Source organism: Salmo salar, chromosome ssa19, assembly GCF_905237065.1.
Source record: "Salmo salar chromosome ssa19, Ssal_v3.1, whole genome shotgun sequence".
NCBI lineage: Eukaryota > Metazoa > Chordata > Actinopteri > Salmoniformes > Salmonidae > Salmo > Salmo salar.
Genome location: NC_059460.1, coordinates 11,292,619 through 11,315,730, shown reverse-complemented (window position 1 = coordinate 11,315,730; position 23,112 = coordinate 11,292,619). Strand labels below are relative to the sequence as shown.

At 42.2% G+C, this 23,112-nt stretch overlaps 1 protein-coding gene across 3 annotated transcripts in view; it reads left to right on the top strand.

The window, feature by feature from the left end:
• Positions 1 to 23,112, top strand: part of neto1l (neuropilin (NRP) and tolloid (TLL)-like 1, like) — a 188,608-nt gene that overhangs the window by 150,472 nt on the left and 15,024 nt on the right. For all 3 annotated transcript variants that reach the window (XM_014157199.2, XM_045702099.1, XM_014157198.2), the window contains exon 8: positions 11,892 to 12,005. In XM_014157199.2, coding sequence (XP_014012674.1) covers positions 11,892 to 12,005 — 114 coding nt within the window. The remainder of the gene's footprint in view (positions 1 to 11,891; positions 12,006 to 23,112) is intronic.

The window sequence follows — 23,112 nt, the reverse complement described above, 5'->3', positions numbered from 1 at the left end:
TGGCCATTCTTGAATGAACAGATGTACAAGGATTAATCTTATTTTAACGATCGATCCTATCCTGTACCCTTAGGACAATACCAAATGGGCACACCACGTAATTTCAACGTGGGATAATTGGGTAATATTTGGTTGAAACGTTGATCAATGAGATTACAACCTATATTCATTCACTAAAAAAAGCAGCCAAAAGTTAGTTGAATTTCTAGTGTGTTATCACTACACTTTAAACCATCTAAAAACACAACCAAATTCCAATGGAAATACAATGTCAGATCTTTGGTTTAGTTGTCACCCAAATGCCTATCACTTCACTTTCAACCATTTCAAATCACAGCAAAGTTCAAACGGTAATACAATGTCAGATATTTGTTTTTTTATATAACAGATGAATATGTTACCACTGTGCTTCATCGAAATAGCGGAACCAAGTGACTTGGATTGAAGTTGAGATTACATTAAAAGTACATGGTGCAATTGATCAATGCCGTTTGAGATTCTGTGCAGATTATTAAAGCAATTGTGAAGATCTCCCCCTCAACTGGCCTACCTGGTTAAATAAAGGTGAAATAAAATAGAATCTCCCCAGCAACAACCTATGCATGCTATCTTGAACATGCACATGTTGTGGGATTACATAATAAGAAATGTACAGTATAGTTACAGTAACCTCAAAGTGTTATTCATTTTAAGGGTGAATGTTACATTAGTTTGTAAGATTTACTGTATTTACTGTATTACAAAAGTAATATTGAATTGTGTTTGGTTGACAATGCAACCATATATCAACATTTAAAGGAGATGTACTGCTTGGATCTGAGCCAATTATCTGATCATCTGAGCCACTGGCTTAATCCCCTTCTTTAACTTAGATTTTTGGTTGAGTTGGAAACGTGAAGCCAACATATTATTTGTTAATGTGTTGACAAATTAATAGGCTATTTGCTGTATTTAAAAAGTGATATTTAATTGTCAATGCAACCAAATATCAACATTTGAAGGAGATGAATCTTCTGCTTTGATAGTTCCATCTGTGAAACGGACTTACTCTGGCTTCAATTCCAGTTTGTCTACAAATTAATAATTGTTAATAATATGTTGGATTCATGTCTCCATCTCAACCAAATATCTAAGTTAAAGAATAAGACTAAATCAAATCAAACTTTAAATACAGTTGGATTTGATTTAGTCCTATTCTTTAACTTAGATTTTTGGGATGTGAATCCAACATATCAATTATTCATTTGTAGATAAACTGGACTTAAAGCCAGACTAAGTCAGTGGCACAGATGGAACTATCTAAGCAGAAGATAAATATCTTTCAAATGTTGATATATGGTTGCATTGACAACCAAACACAATTCATTATCACTAAATATCATTACATTTGAAATCAACCAGAGCTTGAAACCCTCAACCTATTGTATTGTCTATTTTTAGTTTAATTCTGGGTTGAATTGAAACAAAAGCTGTTGATGACATTGCAAATGCTATATACACTAGGTCTAAATTGCATCATTGACGATATATGAGTGATATAGTATGGTCACATTTCCACGTAGATTTTCAAATTACATTGATACAACATTGATTCAACCAGTTTGTGCCCAGTGGGTAGCTTATGGGCTTACATGCTTGCTCACCAATGCTGTCCTTTGTAATGTGGACATCTAGTGACTGACTAAGTCTTCTCAGCCTGTTCATGGTCCATTCATAAGGGAAACACTACAGTACCTTAGACTGTCTGACTCTGTCTATATGAATGTGGTAGTGATGGCATGTCATTCACACCGTTCGCATGCAGCTGAGATACTTCCGTGGAATGATGTATTACAGTAACTGAACAATGTTGGAGCGATAGAGAGGCAGTGTGAGGGGGAGAGAATGAGTGGGGGACAGGGAGGAGAGCAAAAGAGAGAGAGCGAGACAAAGTGAGTACTCACTGGATCTCAAAATGTGCTTTTTCCCCAGAAACCATAGTATTCACATCCCCTCTCAATGCTGTTGGAGAGCTATCATAGCTCACACGCACGCACACAGACAGAACACAAACACAGAAAGGAGAGATAGATATATACAGGGGTGAAAGAAAACCAATACGGTCCGGTAAGGCGTCCCGGCAAAAATAAATAGTGAGGGTACGCCATACTGGTAAAACATGAGCCTATCTCAATAATTCAACCAAAATGTCAAGGAAACTGTAGGCTATTACAACATTATTTATCATATCATGTCAGCAGCATGAAAAATGAGCAAATGGACTTGAAATCGGGTGGTATAGGCTACGCTCCAAAATGCGGTGTGGTTCAAGGAGAACACTGATATATTTTCAAGGCAGAGATGACTAGCCGAGACTGACGCACGCAGACAGCTGAAGACGCATCAATTCAGGCTAGTGCAGGCATAATGACAGTCACCGAATATCATTACATTTTTTGGTGTTTTAACAAATATTTATTTCCATTTATCAAATGGTGGCTGCACAGAGCACTGTTTTGCTGCTGGAATTCATTTGTGAGTAATCGAACGTACCTGAGTAGCCTACATGATTCTTTGATTGTTTGACAATCAGATTAAAACATCATGACTGGTTGTGTTTATGCCACATTAAAACGTAATACATTTTAGTTAAGTTAAATGACTTCTAGGCCCAAAGAGATCCTATTAAATGAATAGGGATTGTATATGTAATTCTATGACTAGGCCCATTTTGTGCGTGCACACATAGGAGGTTCCCCGTACCATGAAGAAAGGACATCTACTTTCATCCCTGGATATGCACACTACAGAGAGAGAAACACAGACACCCATCTCCCATTGATTGAGTAGTTTAAATTGACAGGGGAGAGAGGTTTGCACAGTGAGGCCATTGTACTCCTGCTGAGGATGATAGGGGGGATAGAATGGAGGATGACTCAGTGGCTCAGCTCAGTGTGAATGAAAGGCACAGGAACTCTCCTTTTAAGGCTCTCTCCCTCTTTCTCTCCCTTTTGCTCTCACTTTCTCCCTCTATCTCTTTCGCTCTCTTTAAATACACACACAGATCTGCATCAGTTACAAAAGTGTTAGACTGGTTTGCATGTGTTTGTGTGTGAGTGTGTGTGTCAGTGTGTGTGTGTGTTTAATGAATAGGCAGTGCAGTTGTTTGTGTGCGAGTCAGTTTCCTCTTTCTGAGGCCTATCTACTGAATGAAGCCAGGATGTGCCGTTACCCCGGCAACACTGCTGCCTAAGACAATCAACCAATGCCTAGCAATACCCTGAGCCAGAGCTGCATTCAGAACCTCAGAGCAAAATCATCAATACCATTTAAACATGCAGGTACCACCAGGCGATATGCAGGTACACCAAATCTACTCAGCGGATATTCTCTTAGAGCTTCATTCCCAACCTCTGTTTAACTCCATCTAAACAGGCTGGTACACCAACTGCCAACCAACTATGAAGGGCCATAGATACTATTTGGCTGAATAGGTAAAAACCTAAAACAGAACACTCATGACTGAACACTCCTTATACACACTTTGCATATTCTGACACCCAGAACAGGCAGAGAGACAGAATGATGAACAAGAGAGAGAGAGGGGAGAGAGAGCGAGAGAGACATTCCTGTTATTACCCAGCATGCAATTATACCTAGGGTGGGAGATGTGTGTGAGCGACAGCAGAGCTGTCAGCCTCTTCATGCCTCGTCAGTTCCTAGAGTCCCCTGGGACGTATAGATCTACATCCTCAGTGGCTTCTCTTCACATGCCAATCTCTGCATTCAAATAGACATTGAGATGTCTGAGATCTGGCGTTTATGAGACAGCATATGTATGTAGACATATGGGTCATCCACATACAGTGATTGTCTTCTACATTGATTACTTTCCTTTTTTACAAGGTTTATAAACCTATACATATACTGTACATCAATCATTGGTTGATTTGTGACCGGGTACAGTTGAATCCATATTTTGTATGCTTAAAGCCACTGTATAGTTGATCTGACGTTTATTGGAAAACATATGCATATACTGTAGGATCATTCTTATTTGGTTTTATCTGATTACATATATACACATACTTCTCCTTGTTTGATTTCCCCAGACAACATCTGTTTAGTCACCCAGCATCTATAGACATCGTTTTTCTCCTTCTGCTTCTCAAGACATAAACACTAATATGGTTTCCCAACAGTAAGGCTCAGATCAACATGGCAGTGTTGCCATTGTTTATAAAAGGTTTTCTTTATAATGTCGAAATAAACGTGTCCAAAAGCCGATATCACACTCACAAACTGAAATCCTACTGTATGTGTGTACATTATACAACTAATTAGTGAGAGTGCCTAAAATATCACATTTATCTATTCACTGTAGGCTACACATGAATTGCAGCAAGTTCCTGTTTCAGTCATGTCTTTGGTCAGGTTCACGTGGGTCAAACAAAAACACCCCAATGATTGGTTGACAATAGAGTCTCCCACAATGCAGGTGATGGCTGCAGGATGAAGCTGGTGGAGAGCAACTGCAGAATCATGCAGTCAACTGCATGATTTTTGTAAAGTTCATGCAGTCGACCTGTAGACGCAAGTTTTATCCCCAGAATGCAACACACAATAGTCCCCCACTTGACAAAAGTAATCTGCTCGAATACACCCATCGTCTATTATATTGACAGGATAGTCAAGTAACTGTTCTAACAATGGAAATACAGTACAAGTCCTCAAAGATGGAAGGCAGGCGGGAGGAGGCAAGATCATATGGGACCATTCTAGCCAATGAGAGGGCAGATACGCATGTGAACAACCTGCCATAGAGTTAGAGGACTTATCTTTGTATCTGTGCCATTATAGGTAGCCTGGCAGGTAGGTAGCCTGGCAGGTAGCTTGGTGAGTAGGAGCGTTGGGCCAGTAACAGAAATGTTGTTGGATTGAATCCCTGAGCTGACAAGGTAAAAATCTGTCATTCTGCCCCTGAGCAAGGCAGTTAACCCACTGTTCCCGGGCACCGAAGATGTCGATTAAGGCAGCCCTACGCACATCTCTGATTCAGAGGGGTTGGGTTAAATGAGGGAGATGCATTCAGTTGTACAACTGACTAGATATCTCCCTTTCCCTATAGCGTCTGTGACAGCATTGACATTTTAAAGTAGTACATTTTCTTATTTTTCATTGGCTGATTGCTCCCAACATAGGAATCCCCACCCAGTTGACTACTTTAAAATTGTGGAAGCCCTCAATGGCAATGTACATGCTAAAACGGGTTATAGCCATGATGAGTCCTCTGTCTATCTAGCTCAACTCCAATATAAAGTAATTTCATATTTGAAGTTGCCGAAATGCCACGTGCGTTCACTTATATGAGTGCATTCGTAACAGCCTAACCATTACGAAAATTCTATTCGATAAACTAAGCCTCACATACCAAATTAGCAAATTTGACATTCTCATTGAACTCCATACAAAAATCCCTCACTTCGAGGGCTTATTTTTGTGGAAAGATTTTGGGCTGAGTAAAACCTCTCGATTCTCATCTTCCTCTCTGAACCAAGCTTCCATCAAAAATATGTTGTTTTATTGCAATTAGAGCTATGGTTTTGAAGTTCGTATAAAGTGCTCCTCTGCAGCAAACTGAGTTAGAGGACTTCCGAGCTTTCAGTTGGATGTCTAGTGTATTTCATCAGGCCACTTTATTATTATTTAATTTATGCCTGGGGCAGTGGGGGGAAGGCTCCTGGGTGTGGAAAGGGGCACTTTTTTATTACAAAATGTCTAGGAATTAATTTGGCTGCAAATTAGTTTGGATCCACCTCTTCATAAAGTCAGCTGTGGCCCTGTGGAGCAGTGGTAGGCTACTGAGTGTCGTGGATAGTGAGGACAGCACCTCCCCCTGGTGGGGAGAACTGGCACTGTGTTCAGGAAGAGAAGGCTGAAGTAAGCCCCAGACACTGACCTAAGGTTAGTCCTGCATTTGAGCCCGAATGGTTAAGGTTAGGATTGGAGAGGCCCGTTGGGAACGCTTTTAGGGATGTACTGGTGGGAGCGTAGGGGAAGGGGAGAGTAGCTGCCGTAGGCAGACCTGGCTCTCAAGAGAAGACAGGCTATGTGCACCCTGCCCACAAAATGACGTGGAAACTGAGCTGCACTTCCTAACCTCCTGCCAAATGTATGACCATATTAGAGACACATATTTCCCTCAGATTACAAAGACCCACAAAGTATTCGAAAACAAATCCAATTTTGATAAACTCCCATATCTATTGGGTGAAATACCACAGTGTGCCATAACAGCAGCAAGATTTGTGACCTGTTTCCACAAGAAAATGGCAACCAGTGAAGAACAAACACCATTGTAAATACAACATGTATTTATGTTGATTTATTTTCCCTTTTGTACTTTAACTATTGCACATCATTATAGCACTGTACATAGCCATTATATGACATTTGAAATTCCTTTTAAACTTTTGTGAGTGTAATGTTTACTGTCCATTTTGATTGTTTATTTCACTTTTGTTTATTATCTATTTCACTTGCTTTGGCAATGTAAATATATGTTTCCCATCCCAATAATGCCCTTTAAATTGAATTGAATTGAATTGAGAGAGAGGAAGAGAGGGAGAGACATAGAGGGAGACAGAGAAAGAGAGAGAGAGAGAGAGAGAGAGAGAGAGGAATAGAGGGAGAGACGTAGAGGGAGAGGGATACAGAGAAAGAGAGAGAGAGCGAGCAAGAGGAGATAATTCATTCTAATTTGAGCTGTTATTATTCCCCTGGGATCAGTGCAGAGATGAAAACAGTCGTCCATCATTCAGGTAATTCTGCCCAACCTTGAGCCCTTCTGTATCAGACAGCAGCCTGTTTTAATGCCCAACGCAACGCATTATTTTGTGTGTGTGTGTGTGTGTGTGTGTGTGTGTGTGTGTGTGTGTGTGTGTGTGTGTGTGTGTGTGTGTGTGTGTGTGTGTGTGTGTGTGTGTGAGTGTGTGTGTGTGTGCGTGATCACTTCCCCATCCACAGCTAGTAAATAATCAATGTTTAAACACAGCCATCCATTATGTTCACCCATCCCACATTCTAATGAGTTTCAACAGTAGACAGGGAGGATGTAGTGTGAAGTGCTGCTTCTACCAGTCTTCATGCTCCACTCCTGATGAATGGCATGACTTGGGGCTAGGACTGATATGAAATCATGATGCACTAAACCAGAACGTGCATATCTAGAGTAATTGAACATAATGTATATGGTGGTGAACTTTACTGCATTTTAATAGTTTGTTCTTATCCAATGTGCACTTATCAGGAGTCAGCTGTAACCCTTACATCACTACCCTCTGTTCTGAGTCAGTGCAGGGAATATTGAATGTTCAGTTTAAACTATACCACTAGAAACAGATTACTGTTAGGGTGCAATAAAGATGTATTAAATCCCATTGAATTACATCTGATTGAATGGAGGAAACTGTCTTGGCTTGGTGTAGCCGTTTGATTAGTCAGTAGGTCTGTTCATTACACTGTGGAGGCCACGGTAGGCCAGTGCATTAGTGTGATTAAGAGGGGAGGTGTCTCCTGTCTCTGAAAGTCACCTTGCTTGTTTAATTACCGGTGTGGTGATGAGGCTGCTAACACATTACCTGAGACTCTATAATTGGATAACTCACTTCCTTCTGCCTCGATGGCTCTGTCGCTCTCCAAACATCTCTCTCTCTCTTTCGCTCTCTGTCGCTCTCTCTCTTCTCCTCACATCTTTCACTTTTATGATCTCTGTCACCGCCTGTTGTCACGGATACAGCTATGTGTCACACTTGCTCGTACACAAGCACTAATGGATAGACATATACACACGCACACCGTTCATTCCCTGCCAGTATCAACACACAGTCATATCTTGCCTCTTAACTTTGTGCATATCTCCGTATTGGCATCGATGCATACATAATTCGTGTGAACATTCAAGTTAAGTTATGTATGCATACAGTATCTCTGGCCCTTAAGGATTCAGGCCTGGATGATTACAACATGTGTTAGTCTGACATCTCCAGGATGTCAAGGTTTTCTCTCCAGGTGTTTCCTTACCCATGTAGTTAGATAGATAGCTTTAAAAGGAACACTCCCAGAGAGATTACTATGCACTGCCTTGTCTCATCACATTTCAGAAGAGGAGGAAAGATGAAAATTCATGAAGAGCAGATGGGTTCAGGGCTGAGTAATGCGCCTCCAAATTCACCCAAATCTGTAGCATCATAATACTTTACCAGGGGCGCAACTTTGATTTTAGAAGTGGGGGGGCATAACTTGGCAGGAGGTCTGGGGGTCCTGCCAGTTTTTGGGGCATCTAAAGTCCATTTCCTGCAATCTAATATGACCCAGGGCCCTTCTTGCCGTCTCTGTTTAGAACAACAAAAAGTAAGCAAGATTTTTAAGCAAGATTGATAAGACTGATCAATAATACTAGATCAATGATAATTCAATAATCATTATTGTGTTGCACCTTTAACCAATAGCCGAACAAATGAACAACAAATAAAGTTAAAAGACGTAACTTTTGTTTGTCTTTATTAAGACATACTCTATGTAAAATTTCAGCCAGACCACCAGGCCAGCCCGAGCCCCACCAGTCTAGTCAATAACTCAACCCTCTCCACAAAACAACTTCCTTGTCATCTTTTGGAAAACAAAAAAGTTTAATAAAAACACACATACAACACACATTAGCACACAGAAATAGCACATTCTCCATATAACTCACATCATAGGCCTAATAGTACTTTTAGAGCTCTTTTTGCACACAACTTAACTGGGTCACCCCGTCCTGCCCCTAGGGGTCCATGGCCCTGCAGAGCCCCAAACACAACACACCCCACTCAGCTTTGGGATCTTAGTGAAAGATTCCTTATTGGTTTCAGGTGTGTTAGGCCAAGGCCAGAGTGACAATTAACATTACAGCAGACCCCCAGGGCCAGGACTGAGCAGCCCAGCAGCTAGGGATTGCCTAAATAGGTATCTCCCCTGAAGTTTTCAATACAGACTCCTTTTGTCATACAGTATTCCATATAAGGCATCCAGACTTTATGAAAGTTGCACAGTATACCCTTAATCTTGTAATAAATCAAATCTAGTGATACATAACTTGACATTTTTGCCATCCATTGTGGGAGGATAACCAACCTGTCACAGTATCTAACGAAGGTGGCGCCCCTCCTCGGTCGGGCGGCGCTCGGCGGTCGTCGTCGCCGGCCTATTAGCTGCCACCGATCGTTGTTTCTGTGTCTTTTGGTTTTGTCTGTCTATCTCGCACCTGTTTTGTGTTTGTCATTAGTGGGGGGTTATTTAGTGTGCATTTTCAGTTGGGGTTCTCGTGCGGGATTGTTTATTGTCCACTCAGGACAGTTGTGATTGTAAACTGTTATTGTCTATTATATTGCCGGGCTTATTTTGGGAAGGTGTTTTCCCCTGGCAGACTTCGCCACGCGCCTGGTGCCCTAAGGCTATTGCGTGTTACTATTATTATTAAAACATAGTTGCTCCGGCCCTCTGTCTCCTGCTCCTGATTCCACATCTCCACTGGTCCTAGACGGTCGTGACACAACCTGCATTTCTTAGCCGCTATAAATGCTAGGTTACACAGTTTCTTCTGAGAACAGTCTCCAGTATAAACATTTCCAAGCAAACAAAAACAGGGAGAAGGGAGAATCTGTAGACATGCTGAGATAAAATAACATACTCTTTGCCAGAATTCAGACAGCCTTCACAAGACCATAACATATGCAAATATGTCCCCTTTTGTGTTTTCCACCTCCAGCAGAAGAATTTCATTTCTAAGTGCATGATAATCAGTTTCACTGGCATATAGAACATTCTATGGATGGTCTTAAATTGCAGTCATTTATGTCAGATTATATGAACATGACTGGGCATTTTAACAAATCTGTACCCATTCATCATCATCAATAGCGCCTCCCAGGTCTTCCTCACGTTTTCGTTTTACGTGTTTTGTGTCATTGGGGAAAGCCTCTATCAACCCTTGATACAGTTTGGAAATCAACTTTAGAGGTTTGTCAGACTGCCTTAAAATAGTTTACATTTTTTGAAGCTTCTGGCTTATCCAGTGTTTGCTGCACAGAGAGAACAAAGTGTTGTTTGAATCTGCAAAAGTTCACCTCTGTGCCGTCACAGACTGGTCTTCCCTGGCTGCCTGACCCTGATGAGAACACTGTCATCATCTGACCCTGCTCAGATGACGCATTACAAAGAATTACCTTGGTGTACATTTATACATTATATTACCCAAGAATAGAATTAATGGTTCAATAATTGAAATGACCATTATTCCCAGATCCCAGACTGTAGCCTACCCATCAACTCAAGATGGAACTTTGTATCCATTCACTGATTGTTATAATATACTGCAAAATTCACCTGAGCTCCGTAGACTGATTTTCCCTGGCTGTCTGACCCTGCAGGGAAATCTGTTACCATCTGATCCTGCTAAGACACGATGAGCACAGCGTTGTGTACTGACTGTGCACCATGACAGTGAAGCCTATAGAGCTGTTTATACCGAGTCAGCGTGAAAAGTAGGGAATTAGCTAGGGAAACTGACAGATCAATAGGATTACATTGCTATACTGACTGATAAAATTCACATTGCGCTGAAACAAACATCAGAATATCGGTCTTCAATCATTTGGCCGCTGGTTCCATCATTTAATTCAGGTCTAGTGTGATTGAGGCAAAAATAATAGCTCAAGTTAGTGAGCTAGCTAGCTCGCTATTGTTAGCCAACTTTTGGCTAGCTCTAACTAATGGTACATCATCAAATGTACTTTTGTTGAAACGGGACAAAACAAAGGCTACAAAACATTTCCATACACACAGCAGCGGTTAGATACTGCTACCTGACAGATAGCTAGCTAGAGTCTAGCTAACTGAACTGGCTGTGGTAGCTACTAGCTAGCTAACTAGCTATCAGTCAACTAAAGAGTAGCCAGTATCTGCTCTGCTTGCTTTTAATTCGGAGAAAAAGCGCAACACACACAGACAGCAGCTGCCTCTGTTCATCTCTCCTGTGCTGGTCCTATACACCAGCCTTTCAGAAGCTTTCCCTCCACACAACCTGTGGTGTCCAAGCAGTCCTAAATCTAGCTGGTTGAAACCAGAAAACAGCCTACCTGACCTCTCTGAGACAAGCTCTCCGCATGGTCCTAAAGCACACCGTTGCCCCATTTCTTTTACCACAGTGCAATGATAAAACTGCAGGGGGGTGGGGGCAATTTCAGAATGTGGGAGGGCGGCTCTGATATTGATTCATGTTGTGGATCATTTTTGCTCTATTGCTGATGCCATTGATTTTGTGTAAGATCATACACGGTAAAAGGCTGTTTGGTGTGCTATAGAGTACACTCCTTTCATTAAAAAGAACATTCATCCTTGACTATTTGAACAAAGCAGATCCTGTAGATGGAAACCATCTAATACATAATGATCACAAAAATGGAGAGCCTCTGTCCCACAGTTGTTGAGCACTGTAATCAATTGATTCCTATAAGCACAGGTACACCAAATACACCACTCTTTACTCAGCTGATACTCACTTTCCCAACCTCTGTTTAACTCCATCTAAACAGGCTGGTACACCAACTGCCAACCAACTATGAAGGGCAATAGATACTATCTGGCTGAATAGGTAAAAACCTAAAACAGAACACTCATGACTGAACACTCCTTACACATACTTTGCATATTCTGACACCCAGAACAGGCCGAGAGACAGAATGATGAACAAGAGATAAGGGGGAGGGGAAGGGAGAGAGAGTGACAGGCCTATTATTACCCAGCATGCAATTATACCCAGGTTGGGATATGTGTGTCCTTGTTAATTGTTGTTCTGTCTCCTGTCATTGCAGCTCCATGCGAGGCGGATGCCTTCTTCTGTCACAGTAACATGTGCATCAACAACACCCTGGTGTGTAACGGCATTCAGAACTGTGTCTACCCCTGGGATGAGAATCACTGTAAAGGTCAGCGGTCAAACCCATGCTCGGTCCAGAATGATCCACTCTTGATTACATGCATAACTACAGACTGCTGGCATACTCCAACCTTAGGTCCTCATCATTCAACTGCATTCAGAATATACAGTTGAAGTTGCAAGTTTACATACACCTTAGTCAAATATATTTAAAATCAGTTTTTCACAATTCCTGACATTTAATCCTTGTAAATATTCCGTCTTAGGTCAGTTAGGATCACCACTTTATTTTAAGAATGTGAAATGTCAGAATAATAGTAGAGAGAATTATTTATTTCAGCTTTTATTTCTTTCATCACATTCCCAGTGGGACAGAAGTTGACATACAATCAATTCGTTTTTGGTAGGATTGCCTTTACATTTTTTAACTTGGGTCAAACGTTTTGGGTAGCCTTCCACAAGCTTCCCACAATAAGTTGGGGGAATTTTGGCCCTTTCCTCCAGACATAGCTGGTGTAACCGAGTCAGGTTTGTAGGCCTCCTTGCTCGCACACGCTTTTTCACAAATCTTCTATAGGACTGAGGTTTGTGATGGCCACTCCAATACCTTGACTTTGTTGTCCTTAAGCCATTTTGCCACAACTTTGGAAGTATGCTTTGGGTCATTGTCCATTTGGAAGACCCATTTGCAACCAAGCTTTAACTTCCTGACTGATGTCTTGAGATGTTGCTTCAATATATCCACATAATTTTCCATCGTCAGGATGTCATCTATTTTGTGAAGTGCACCAGTCCCTCCTGCAGCAAAGCACCCCCACAACATGATGCTGCCACCCCCGTGCTTGATGGTTGGGATGGTGTTCTTCAGCTTGCAAGCATCCCCCTTTTTCCTCCAAACATAACGATGGCCAAACAGTTCTATTTTCTTTCATCAGACCAGAAGACATTTCTCCATGTGCAGTTGCAAACCGTAGTCTGGATTTTTTATGGCGGTTTTGGAGCAGTGGCTTCTTCCTTGCTGAGCGGCCTTTCAGGTTATGTCGATATAGGACTTGTTTTACTGTGGATATAGATACTTTTGTACCCGTTTCCTCCAGCGTCTTCACAAGGTCCTTTGCTGTTGTTCTGGGATTGATTTGCACTTTTCGCACCAAAGTACGTTCATCTCTAGGAGACAGAACGCGTCTCCTTCCTGAGCGGTATGATGGCTGCGTGGTCCCATGTTGTTTATACTTGCGTACTATTGTTTGTACAGATGAACGTGGTACTGTCAAGCATTTGGAAATTGCTCCCAAGGATGAACCAGACTTGTGGAGGTCTACAAATTTTCTTTTGATTTTCCCATGATGTCAAGCAAATAGGCATCCACAGGTTCACCTCCAATTGACTCAACTTATGTCAATTAGCCTATCAGAAGCTTCTAAAGCCATGACATCATTTTCTGGAATTTTCCAAGCTGGTTAAAGGCACAGTCAACTTAGTGTATGTAAACTTCTGACCCACTGGAATTGTGATACAGTGAATTATAAGTGAAATAATCTGTCTGTAAACAATTGTTCGAAAAATTACTTGTCTCATGCACAAAGTACAGTGAGGGAAAAAGGTATTTGATCCCCTGCTGATTTTGTATGTTTGCCCACTGACAAAGAAATGATCAGTCTATCATTTTAATGGTAGGTTTATTTGAACAGTGAGAGACAGAATAACAACAAAAAAATCCAGAAGAACGCATGTCAAAAATGTTATAAAATGCTTTGCATTTTAATGAGGGAAATAAGTATTTGACCCCTCTGCAAAACATGACTTAGTACTTGGTGGCAAAACCCTTGTTGGCAATCACAGAGGTCAGACGTTTCTTGTAGTTGGCCACCAGGTTTGCACACATCTCAGGAGGGATTTTGTCCCACTCCTCTTTGCAGATCTTCTCCAAGTCATTAAGGTTTTGAGGCTGACGTTTGGCAACTCGAACCTTCAGCTCCCTCCACAGATTTTCTATGGGATTAAGGTCTGGAGACTGGCTAGACCACTCCAGGACCTTAATGTGCTTCTTCTTGAGCCACTCCTTTGTTGCCTTGGCCGTGTGTTTTGGGTCATTGTCATGCTGGAATACCCATCCACGACCCATTTTCAATGCCCTGGCTGAGGGAAGGAGGTTCTCACCCAAGATTTGACGGTACATGGCCCCGTCCATCGTCCCTTTGATGCAGTGAAGTTGTCCTGTCCCCTTAGCAGAAAAACACCCCCAAAGCATAATGTTTCCACCTCCATGTTTGACGGTGGGGATGGTGTTCTTGGGGTCATAGGCAGCATTCCTCCTCCTCCAAACACGGCGAGTTGAGTTGATGCCAAAGAGCTCCATTTTGGTCTCATCTGACCACAACACTTTATCCCAATTGTCCTATGAATCATTCAGATGTTCATTGGCAAACTTCAGACGGGCATGTATATGTGCTTTCTTGAGCAGGGGGACCTTGCGGGCGCTGCAGGATTTCAGTCCTTCACGGCATAGGTGTTACCAATTGTTTTCTTGGTGACTTTGGTCCCAGCTGCCTTGAGATCATTGACAAGATCCTCCCGTGTAGTTCTGGGCTGATTCCTCACCGTTCTCATGATCATTGCAACTCCACGAGGTGAGATCTTGCATGGAGCCCCAGGCCGAGGGATATTGACAGTTCTTTTGTGTTTCTTCCATTTGCGAATAATCGCACCAACTGTTGTCAACTTCTCACCAAGCTGCTTGGCGATGGTCTTGTAGCCCATTCCAGCCTTGTATAGGTCTACAATCTTGTCCCTGACATCCTTGGAGAGCTCTTTGGTCTTGGCCATGGTGGAGAGTTTGGAATCTGATTGATTGATTGCATCTGTGGACAGGTGTCTTTTATACAGGTAACAAACTGAGATTAGGAGCACTCCCTTTAAGAGTGTGCTCCTAATCTCAGTTTGTTACCTGTATAAAAGACACCTGGGAGACAGAAATCTTTCTGATTGAGAGGGGAGACAGAATAACAACAGAAGAATCCAGAAAAACGCATGTAAAAAATGATAGAAATTGATTTGCATTTTAATGAGGGAAATAACTCTCATTAAAATGCAAATCAATTTATAACATTTTTGACATGAGTTTTTCTGGATTTTTCTGTTGTTATTCTGTCTCTCACTGTTCAAATAAACCTACCATTAAAATTATAGACTGATCATTTCTTTGTCAGTGGGCAAATGTACAAAATCAGCAGGGGATCAAATACTTTTTTTCCTCACTGTAGATGTCCTTACCGACTTTCTAAAACTATAGTTTGTTAACAAGAAATTTGTGGAGCGGTTGAAAAATGAGTTGTAAACTTCCTACTTCAACTGTATGTATCGTTCAATCATCCTGTGTGTTTCACTCCCACCTCTCTGGACCTCTCTGTCTCCACCTCTCACAACTCTCTCCCTCTCAACATGATCACATGATCCACATTAAATCCCACGTCAATCCGGTCCAATCCACTGTGTATTGCCTTCCTGTATCCAAGGTCTGTCCCTCTCAATACATGCATATCCCACAGTGGTTCCTTCACACTCAACTAATATAATTCCATCCCGCCTGGTCCATACCAGAAGCTCAGGATTCCCATGTATTTTCCATACACAAGCATTCAGCAGAATTCCCTATGTATTCCTCTCGACCACTCAATCCATACCTGATCCTGGTTTACACTTCCTCAATAATATATCCTGTTCTACTGATCCCATGTCATGATCCACTGCCAATACCGCTCTATCCTCAATGATGACAAAGTCCTTAGAAAATCCAATGCTTCTTATTGTATTTCCTGAACTCTGTCCCTCTCAGCTCTTTCCTGATCTTCAGTGCTTCTCTGTTTTCTCAGTGTTCTCTATATACTCTCTGTTTCTACTATTAGATCCATACCACAGGAGGCTGGTGAGCGGGGGACGGCTCATAATAATGGCCAGAATGGAGTGAATGGAATCCTATCATATGTTTGATACCATTCCATTAATTATATTCCAGCCATTACTATGAGCCCGTATTCCCCAGTTAAGGTGTCACCAGCCACCTGTGATCCATACAACCCCTTCCTCTTTATGTTCTTGGTCATCAGGGTCAATCACGGACATTGTACTGGTAATCCATTCCTTCCTACTTTATTACCAGAATTCTGTCCCTCTCAACCTTCTCCCCAACTCTCTCCTTATCTCTCATGCTTCCATCTGTTCTTGTAGCTGTCCAAATAGATCCATACTATGATCCTTAGGTCTACCTCCGTATCCTCTGAGCTTCTGGTCAATCAATACAGCCTGTGTTCCCACATACTGACTGCTACTGGGAGGAGTCGAGTCTAGTGGTTCTAGTGGGTTGGTGCACATTCTATTTCTAGCATCATAACCCTGCTAAGGCTGGATAAATGGTTCCTTTCAGCTCCTTTAGTTTAGCAGGCTGCGCCATCGGGAGCCTTGCTGGTGACCAGAGTTCGAACCCAGGCAGCCGCCAAACCTGTCCTCTCGATGCACTTTTGTTCCTCTGTGTAACCCTGGGCAGAGCCCAATGACAAACAACAGCAATTTACAGCCATTGTTAAGCCTGTGTGGGCTTATTTCTCACCTTCTAAGCCTCCATCGTCCCTACAAGTTCCTAGTCTTGAAAATCTGTATCTGTCAGCATCTTGTCCGGACATGTTTTTGTGCTGCTTAGCTAGTTTCCAGCTCTTCCCCCCTGTTCCTGGTAATGTATAGCTCTTGCCTGCATCTATCCTCATTAGCAGTACAATGTCATGTATTTAGGATTTTTTTCTGCTTTCCTCTCATGTCTGGATGTGCTGTAAATGTTGCTGCTTTAACTGGGGAGTTGACCACACTGAACACAGGCACCTTCAAACACGCACACACACACACTCACCACACAAAATGTATATCCATCACAGAGTATACATTAAATGTCAGCCCTCTCCCTATTGGCAGCTTCTATCCACATTGTTAGTGTTCTGTGCTCTTTGTAAGCTCTCTGGTGGAACGGCCTTAACTCCTTGACTGCTAACCTTTTCACCCAGCTGCTGTTCATCAATAACATCTTGATCTTTATCTTGTGGTTCATTTCCTCTGTGTGTTGGGAATCATCTTTGCATGTTAATTGTGATGCATACATCTGCTGCGGTGTGATCTTTTACAAAGGTCTCGCTGTGTGTGTGTGTGTGTGTGTGTGTGTGTGTGTGTGTGTGTGTGTGTGTGTGTGTGTGTGTGTGTGTGTGTGTGTGTGTGTGTGTGTGTGTGTGTGTGTGTGTGTGTGTGTGTGTGTGTGTCTATGGGGGGGGCATAAACAAACAAGAAACCGCTCACCCAAAGGCAGCGTTTCTGGTGGGCCTAGACATTAACGCGGGGAGTCTTAAAACTGTCCTACCTCACTTCTACCAACACGTCTCCTGCACTAGGGGCGCTAAAACTATAGACCACTTTTATTCTACCCACATAAATGCATACAAGGCCCTCCCTCGTCCTCCCTTCGGCAAATCTGACCATGACTCCATTCTCCTGCTTCCTGTTTACAAATGAAAGCTCAAACAGGAAGTACCAGTGATGCACTCAATACAGAAGTGGTCGGACGAAACAGACACGAGGCTACAAGACTGTTTTGCTAGTAGAGACTGGGAAATGTTCCAGGATTCATCCAATAACATTGAGGTATTTACCACATCAATCATGGGCTTCATCAATAAGTGCATAGACTTGTATATAGTATAAACTGGAAGTAGAAGCCTAAGTATTGTTGTCCATTAGTTTACTCCAATTAGGGGAGGGATGGTAGGGTTAGGGTAAAATAAGGAAAATAAATATACCCCAAATATACCCCAAAATATATGGGTGATTGGTATTTATGCAGGCAATTACATTGATGGAAGCCACAATCTATCTGCAATATTAAAGCTGATCTACCCTCTAAAAAAAATGTAGAATAATAATAATAATATGTGCATAGACGATGTCGTCCCCAAAGTGACTATAAGAATGTATACAAACAAAAAACCATGGATTACGGGCAATATCCGCTCTGGGCTAAAGGCTAGAGCGACCACTTACAAGGAACGGGACACGGACTTGGAAGCATACAAGAAAGCCCGCTACGACCTCTGACGAGACATCAAACATGCAAAAGGAGGAAGGTGGAATCCTATTACACCGGCTCCGACGCTCGTCGTATGTGGCAGGCCTTGCAGACGATAACAGATTGCAAAGGGAAACCCAGAGGTGAGTTTCCCAGTGATGCAGAACTCCCAAACGAGCTAAATACCTTTTATGCTCGCTTCAAGGAATATAACACTGTGCCTTGGGTGAAAGCTGCTATTTCACAAGGACGGAATACCAGGGTGTGTTCTCAAAGCATGCACAGACCAGCTGACAAGTGTCTTCAGGGACATTTTCAATCTCTCCTTGTCCCAGTCTGCAATCCCAACATTTCAAGGTGACCACCATTGTCTGTTCCCAAGAGCTCCAAGGTAACCTGCCTAAATTACTATCACCCTGGAGCACTTGCATCTGTAATTCTGAAGTGCTTTGAAAGATTGGTAATGACACACATCAATGACACACCCTAGACCCACTCCAATTCACGCCCCAACAGATCCACAGATTACGTAATCTCAATTTCACTTCACACTACCCTCCCCCGCCTGGACAAGAGGGGAAATAACTATGTGAGAATGCTGTTCATAGACAACAGTTCAGCGTTCAACACCATAGTCCCCTCCAAGCTCATCACCAAGCTAGGGACCCTGGAACTGAACCCCTCCGTCTGCAACTGGATCCTGGACTTCCTGACGGGCCGGCCCCAGGTGGTGAGGGTAGGCAACAACACCTCCGCCACGCTGACCGTGTCAATGTAGTGTGTGTGAGTGAGTGAGTGTGTATATGGCAGAGGTTCCAAAACTAGGGGTCACAACCCCATGTGGGGTCGCCTGATATAAAAATGGGATCGCGGAAGAGTTAAAAAAATAGTGAAAAAGAAATATATATATATATATATACAAAAAAAGTGACCATATATATATATAACACTACCGTTCAAAAGTTTGGGGTCACTTAGAAATGTCCTTGTTTTTGAAAGAAAAGCAAATTTTTTGTCCATTAAAATAACATAAAATTGATCAGAAATACAGTGTAGATAGACATCGTTAATGTTGTAAATGATTATTGTAGCTGGAAACGGCAGATTATTTATGGAATATCTACATAGGCGTACAGAGGCCCATTATCAGCAACCATCACTCCTGTGTTCCAATGGCACGTTGTGTTAGCTAATCCAACCTTATCATTTTAAAAGTCTAATTGGTTATTAGAAAACCCTTTTGCAATTATGTTAGCACAGCTGAAAACTGTTGTCCTGCTAAAAAAAAATAAAAAAACTGTCCTCCTTTACACTAGTTGAGTATCTGGTGCATCAGCATTTGTGGGTTCGATTACAGGCTCAAAATGGCCAGAAACAAAGAACTTTCTTCTGAAAATCGTCAGCCTATTCTTGTTCTGAGAAATGAAGGCTATTCCATGCGAGAAATTGCCAATAATCTCGTACAACGCTATGTACTACTCCCTTCACAGAACAGCGCAAACTGGCTCTAACCAGAATAGAAAAAGGAGTGGGAGGCCCCGGTGCACAACTGAGCAAGAGGACAAGTACATTAGAGTGTCTAGTTTGAGAAACAGACACCTCACAAGTCCTCAACTGGCAGCTTCATTAAATAGTACCCGCAAAACACCAGTCTCACCATCAACAGTGAAGAGGCGACTCCGGGATGCTGGCCTTCTAGGCAGAGTTGCAAAGAAAAAGCCATATCTCTGTCCAGTGTCTGTGTTCTTTTGCCCATCTTTTCTTTTCTTTTTATTGGCCAGTCTGAGATATGGCTTTTTCTTTGCAACTCTGCCTAGAAGGCCAGCGTCCCGGAGTCGCCTCTTCATTGTTAACGTTGAGAGTGGTGTTTTGCGGGTACTATTTAATGAAGCTGCCAGCTGATATGGATTTTACATGACTGGGAGACAGATATGCATCGGTTAGTTACAGATACCTTTAAAAAAAATGGGCCTCACAATGGGCCTCAGGATCTCATTACGGTATTTTTGTGCATTCAAATTGCCAATCGATAAAATACAATTGTGTTCGTTGACCATAGCTTATGCCTGCCCATACCATAACGCCTCCGCCACCATGGTGCACTCTGTTCACAACGTTGACATCAGCAAACCACTTGCCCTACACGACGCCATATACATGGTCTGGGGTTGTCAGGCCGGTTGGACGTACTGCCAAATTCTCTAAAACGACGTTGGAAGCAGCTTATGGTAGAGAAATGAACATTCAGTTCTCTGGCAACAGCTCTGGTGGAGATTCCTGCAGTCAGCATGGCAATTGCACGCTCCCTCAAAACTTGAGACATCTTTACCAATGTGTTGTGTGACAATTTTAGAGTGGCCTTGTATTGTACCCAGCACAAGGTGCACCTGTGTAATGATCATGATATACCACAACTGTCAGGTGTATGGATTATCGTGGCAATTGAGAAATGCTCACTAACAGGGATGTAAACAAATTTGTGCACAACATTTGAGAGAAATAAGCTTTTTGTGTGTATAGAACATTTCTGGGATCTTTTATTTCAGCTCATGAAACATAGGATCAACGCTTTACATGTTGCGTTTATATTTTTGTTCAGTGTACAATTTAAAATATACACTACAGGTCCAAAGTTTTAGAACACCTACTCATTCAAGGGTTTTTCTTTATTTTTACTATTTTATACATTGTAGAATAATAGTGAAGACATCAAAACTATTAAATAACACATATGGAATCATGTAGTAACCAAAAAAGTGTTAAACAAATCAAAATATATTTTATATTTGAGATTCTTCAAATAGCCACCCTTTGCCTTGATGACAGCTTTGCACACTCTTGGCATTCTCTCAACCAGCTTCATGAGATAGTCACCTGGAATGCATTTCAATTAACAGGTGTGCCTTGTTGAAAGTTAATTTGTGGAATTTCTTTCCTTCTTAATGCGTTGGAGCCAATCAGTTGTGTTGTGACAAGGTAGGGGTGGTATACAGAAGATAGCCCTATTTGGTAAAATACCAAGTCCATATTATGGCAAGAATAGCTCAAATAAGCAAAGAGAAATGACAGTCCATCATTACTTTAAGACATGAAGGTCAGTCAATACGGAAAATAACTTTGAAAGTGCAGTCTCAAAACCATTAAGCGCTATCATGAAACTGGCTCTCATGAGGACCGCCACAGAAAAGGAAGACCCAGAGTTACCTCTGCTGCAGAGGATAAATTCATTAGGGTTACCAGCTTCAGAAATTGCAGCCCAAATAAATGCTTCACAGAGTTCAAGTAACAGACACATCTCAACATCAACTGTTCAGAGGAGACTGTGTGAATCAGGCCTTCATGGTGAATTGCTGCAAAGAAACCACTACTAAAGGACACCAGTAAGAAGAAGAGACTTGCTTGGGACAAGAAACACGAGCAATGGACATTAGACCGGTGGAAATGTGTCCTTTGGTCTGGAGTCCAAATTGGAGAGACACGGTGTGGGTGAACGGATGATGTGTATTTCTCACCGTAAAGCATGGAGGAGGAGGTGCTTTGCTGGTGACACTGTCTGTGATTTATTTAGAATTCAAGGCACACTTAACCAGCATGACTACCACAGCATTCTGCAGCGATACTACATGATTCCATATATGTTATTTCATAGTTTTGATGTCTTCACTATTATTCTACAATGTAGAAAATAGTAAAAATATAGAAAAACCCTTCAATGAGTAGGTGTTCTAAAACTTTTGACCGGTAGTGTATATATATTTATTTAAACTTTTTCTTCCCAATTTTGTGATATTCAATTGGTAGTTACAGTCTTGTCCCATCACTCTAACTCCAGTACGGACTTGGGAGAGGCGAAGGTTGAGAGCCATGCATCCTCCAAAGCACAAGCCGCACTGCTCGCTTAACCCGGAAGCCAGCCGGTCACTGGGCAGATAATAGGAGCTCAGTCACTGAGTGGACTGCCTGGGGACAAAGGGATTGGATATGCGCGATCCCGCAAGCGTGCAGTTCCTTCTTTTTCTTCTTGAATGAATATGCTATTGTCCGGTTGTAATATTAACGCAATTTTACGTTAAAAATACCATAAAGATTGATTTTAAAAAGCGTTTGACATGCTTCTAAGTACGGTAATGGAACATTTTCACTTTTCGTCTCTGGTACCGCGCTCGCGCGTTATGCCTTTGGATAGTGCTCTGTACGCACGAACAAAACGGAGGTATTTGTACGTAAATATGGATTATTTCGAACAAAAACAACATTTCTTGTGGAAGTAGCAGTCCTGGGAGTGCATTCTGACGAAGATCAGCAAAGGTAAGAGAATATTTATAATACTAATTCTGAGTTTAGGTGACCCCGAACTTGGCGGGTGTCTGTATAGCTTGCTGTGATAGTGAGCTATGTACTCAGAATACTGAAAAATGTGCTTTCTCCGTAAATGTCACGTCCTGACCAGCAGAGGGCGTAATTGTGTTAGTCTTGGTCAGGATGTGGCAGGTGGTTTGTGTTTGTTAAATGTTGTGTTGGTGATTGGGACTTCCAATTGAAGGCAGGTGTGTTGAGTTGCCTTTGATTGGAAGTCCTATATAGGTGTGTGTGTTTTTCTTTGGGGTTGTGGGTGGTTGTCCTTGCACTGCATTGTATGTGCCTGCAAGACTGTTGCTGTTGTAAGTACTGTTTATTGTTTTTTGTCAAGTGGATGCTTTACGTGTTTTATTTAATAAACATGAGTGTCCACAATCCCGCTGCGCCTTGGTCCTCTTCTCTCCATGACAACTTCTGTGACAGAACCACCCACCTCAAAAGGACCAAGCAGCGGAAGAGGAGGAAGCCACAGGAGGAAAGTTGGAAGCAGCGCACTCGGGAGGTGATGGATTCCTGGTCGCTGGAAATACTGGAGGAGAGGATTGACTGGACATGGGAGCAATTGCGGGTGCACTGCGACAACCTGCCTGGGAGGCAGGTAGAGCCCGAGAGGCAGCCCCAATACATTTTTTGGGGGGGGCACAAGGGCTGTTTGGCGGGGCGAGATGGGAGACCCAGGCCAGCTCCCCGTACCCTT